Raw genomic sequence first — 4,395 nt, forward strand, 5'->3', positions numbered from 1 at the left:
GGAAACACAGGGTGGCATCACAGAAGGAACCATCAGTGAGCAATTATGCATGTGGTGGTTAAAGGTGCAGAGCCAGTAAAAGTAGCTTGATTGTGGCTCTCTGTAGTGCAATTTAGGTGCAGCAGAAGCAGCAAACTGCGACAGCCAGTGCGCACGTCGTTGAAGGCATGTAAGTGCAGGTCAGTACTTATGCTTTATCACAAGAACAACCATAGTAACTGTTGTGCTTTAATATTTGATAAATAGGGCACTGAGAACACAAGTCCTCTTTACATCTTTTCATTTTTATTTCATGTATTTATTGGCACTATGTGCTACTAAACTCCTTGTTTGACGGTCCGTTTGCTTTAGAAGTATCCTTCAGTTCTTCACTGGCTTGCATGCAGCATAGGCACTCCGGACGGATAACGCTACATTCTCCTGGAGAACAAAGAAACAAGGTGAAGTAAGGTAACCAGGTGTAACTCCACGCATGTCAGCGAACTGCCCGTCAATATTACTCGTTTTCACAGTTTTCTAGTGCAGCCTAAGTCATATAAAACACTCATCAATGCCATCTTCATAATAGATTTTTAGTATTTATCCTTTTCCTGCCGTACTGACCATGATTTATATTGCATATTTACCTAGTAGCGTTCATACCGTTATTGCAAAGTTTCATGGTGACGGTTATGCAATTTGTTCCCTTATTTGGACACTCCTGTATGCAAAATTATGGCAGTTTTGTGACCAATGAAAGGGGTATACTATATATTATATATCACAGTTATTACAATTATCGTTATTGCTATTACCATTAAATGCAGCAGAAGTAGTACTATTACTGCTAGAACTGAAAGAATGGTAAAAGATGTAAATTCGTGAATAAACCACTTTGGTATGAAACATGTACTCACTGAGAACACTGATGTCAGCAGAGTACCCTGAGAGAGAGAGAGAGACAGAGAAACAGAGAAAGAAACATCATGAGGCTTTCGCCTGATCTTTTTAAAGATGCCGCTTACTTTCGCATTCACTACGTTCAAAGTGCATGAGTAATGAGGGTCGTGTAAATGATAATTATTTGAACCTATCCTCCTTTGAGAGCTAAGACTCAATTTTTGAGCATGGCAATGCACATTATTATTATTATTATTATTATTATTATTATTATTATTATTATTATTATTATTATTATTATTATTATTATTATTATTATTATTATTATTATTATTATTATTATTATTATTATTATTATTATTATTATTATTATTATTTACGAGACACTGTAATCATATTGGCCTAATGAAACGATGTGAATAAAAAACGTGTTCCCAAGAATCCTAAATCGTCTACCTAGAGTTCAAGTACTTTCCGGAGTTCAATCGAGCTTTACTTGATTGCGTTAAAACTTGTTTGTTGTGCGAAACAATGTAAAATGCAGGTCCTTAATAAAAAAAACAGCGTTTACGCGAGACCGGTGCCATCGGTCGGTGGCGATCGTATAGTGGTTATTACCTTTGGTTCTGTTTCGAAGAAATTCAAGGACCGTAAATATATTTTTCTCGTCTTTATCAAAACAATTCACGCCAACTCATCAGTGGATAGAAAGCTGTGAACACTCTCTAGACCTAAACGTAGGAGCCACAAGCTCATCATATCAACCCCAGTCGACAAGGTTCGAACATGATACTCTGTAAGAACGATTAATATGATTTGGCACTCAAAAATGTTTTTCTTCCCCGAATTCAGAAAATAAGTACTCACGAAGTCCACTCTTGCCTCACACTGCTTCTTAAGGATCTCGTGCACCTTGTCTGTATTACCACCGATTACCTGCCTTACGGTTTCCTGGAACTGCACAGATGGTGATATCTTAACAAAGTGTACAAAACTAACAATAGTTACCGAAGTCATCTCAACATTCTTCTCGAAACAAAAATGAAAGCAAAGAATGTTGATTCATTTATACTTGCGTATATTTAGCATTTCGTCCATTCACTGAAAACACTCGATGGTTGAATGAAGGAAAGAAGTGTAAATGTAAGGCTCTTTTATTTTCTTATACACATATAATGAGAGCTAATAGACAATGATACCAAGGAAAAAGTTAGTGTTATTAGAAATAAATGTAGTGCAAATCTGAAGAAAAAAAGTAGATTCAAAGATAACTTGCCCCCAGCACAGACAGAATCTGTCACCTTCGAATAACGCGTTCGATGCCCTGCCACGGAGTTATGATGGCAGTCATCCTTCTTTCCACTTTATACTGTATGTATGTATATTTAATTGTGAGAGCGTCGGTCAGCGCCACCAGTTACCGTTAAGAAGAGTGGAGAAGATTTTTTTTTTTTTTTTGCCTTGGGTCATGCAGCGCTTGATCTTAATACGGGCTGGCAGCTGAGCAATGATCCCTCGAATATTACCTGAAGGCATCTTTCTTCCTTCATACTTTCATTACTATTGCTTCTAATAACATCTCCTATGCTTTTCTTCGCATAATTGTCTGTTACTTCTTACTAATATTTTGTCTAAAAACAAACAAAGAAACGATCCCTAAAATTCAGGCATCATCAATCATAGCGACGATCTTGTTCTGGCAAGCTTGAGTATGCGAGAGATCATTGGTCATCTGCCAGCTCGTAATACGATCACGTGCTACGTGACGCCAACAGGTGAAAAAGAGTGCTCCACACTGGCTGTAATAGCAACAGGTGGCGCTGACTGATACTGCCTAGTTTAAATGCACTTTAATAATCAATAAAGTGGACGAGGGGATCACTGCCATCATGGCTACGGGGTAGAGCAAGGAACGCGTTATTTGAAGGTCGCAAGTTTGGTGCCAGCCTGTAGCAAGTTACAGTTTTGTTGATTTTTTCTATGTTTACTTCACAATTACTTCTAATAACGTCCCCTATACTTTCCCTGGTATCATCGCCAGTTAGCTCTCTTTAATATTGATGGTTGGATGAATGACCCGTACCTCAGGGTGGACGTGGTCTCCCATGCATTTCAACAATTTCTTGAATTCTTGATTGGTTAAAGCTACGAAGAAAGGTGAGAAAAATTATGAAAATACAGACTGTATTATTATATGTGTGATGTTCCAGTGCACACAAGAAAGTTGTTCGTTGCGCCATGTTGCCCACATCAAGTGTATACAGGGTAGCACTAAACTCACTTTACAGTGGGTGATCTATCCTCGCTGCAAGAGCAGCAGCATTATTATATAAAAGTATAAGTACTTGGTGGAACCCATTTAGCAGTGTAAGGTCAGAAAATGAGGCATTGCGCTACGCAAAGTGGCACAATGCTTGATTACTGGAAACACAGTAAGCAGCACAGAACCCGTGAAGCTCAGCATTCAGTTCAGCCATAATGAATATGGCACAGCCACCAGACACACAGGATGAAAACTAGTGCCATTTCCCATCCAGTGAAAAGCAAAACCATGCTCTTCAGGCTAGTGATCACGCTGGATTTAAGAGCCTATATGTATACCTTTCAGGAAGTGCAAGTTGCATTTTTGAGGGATATAAAATGAGCCCACCAAGGCTGAGGGCCACCCTCATACTTGACTTATATAGGTGTCTGGCAGTAACACGCTGAAGGCACAAGAAGTGACTGCGAAAAGTATTTGCCATTTTTTACATTTTTTTAATTTAACATGAACAAAATATCACTGCAATAGTATCCACAAGTTATAATTTCAGTGCTACTAAGCTCGTCTGTGTCACATAAATTGTCACTCAACTTGTCCACATACAAGGTTTCGAAAAACTTAAATTTTATTCGACTTTATCTCACTTGTAAAGATGGGACATCAATTAGATATGCCAAAACCATGGGTAACACTGTGATGCGTAGCTTTAAATTCTACATTGCAGTTTTATGACACCAAATAAGTCTGCTACAGAGGCTTACGGTACTGTATACTTTTGCTTACAGAACCTGACTGGCTCGTGAAGGCCCTCTTTCGGCCTAGCGATGAAAAATTACGCCGCGCCGTTTGCGACCTCCCCAGTCGCGCTAGACGGTATTAATAACAATTGACAGGTTCTAGAAAACAATGGTCGGTGTATGGTAACCATACAACAGTGAAAGGTCACTTAAAGTTTAAAATAAGAAGTACGAGTCTCAACTGCTTGCAGAAAGAAAGAGAATAGCTGGACATGTCTATTTTCATTTTCATCATCGTGCAAGAAATAACTCAAGCTTATTAACCACTGCAAAAATACATTAGTTCATCTCATATGTAACATATTGGTCACACTTACTTATACATCATGATCAGAAAGAATATTTCCAATAACATCTCACATATTACGTAAAACAGTGTCCACTTTAAGTGGTAGCGCAAATAATACACAAAACTTTGAAAAAACGACTGCGGATCCCGGCGTGGCACCCTCTATC

General features: G+C 38.5%; 1 protein-coding gene across 1 annotated transcript in view; it reads right to left on the reverse strand.

Annotated features, from left to right (window-relative positions):
* Window positions 1-263: 263 nt before the first annotated feature.
* LOC142777189 (uncharacterized) overlaps window positions 264-4,395 on the reverse strand; it is a 4,554-nt gene continuing 422 nt past the window's right edge. Inside the window, exons 2-5 of the mRNA XM_075881503.1 lie at window positions 2,963-3,024; window positions 1,747-1,836; window positions 897-923; window positions 264-420 (exon numbers count right to left, since the gene is read on the reverse strand). Of these exons, the coding sequence (XP_075737618.1) occupies window positions 361-420; window positions 897-923; window positions 1,747-1,836; window positions 2,963-3,024 (239 nt within the window). The 3' untranslated portion in view covers window positions 264-360. The remainder of the gene's footprint in view (window positions 421-896; window positions 924-1,746; window positions 1,837-2,962; window positions 3,025-4,395) is intronic.

The sequence above is a fragment of the Rhipicephalus microplus genome, chromosome X, assembly GCF_043290135.1.
Source record: "Rhipicephalus microplus isolate Deutch F79 chromosome X, USDA_Rmic, whole genome shotgun sequence".
In the NCBI taxonomy this organism is placed as follows: domain Eukaryota; kingdom Metazoa; phylum Arthropoda; class Arachnida; order Ixodida; family Ixodidae; genus Rhipicephalus; species Rhipicephalus microplus.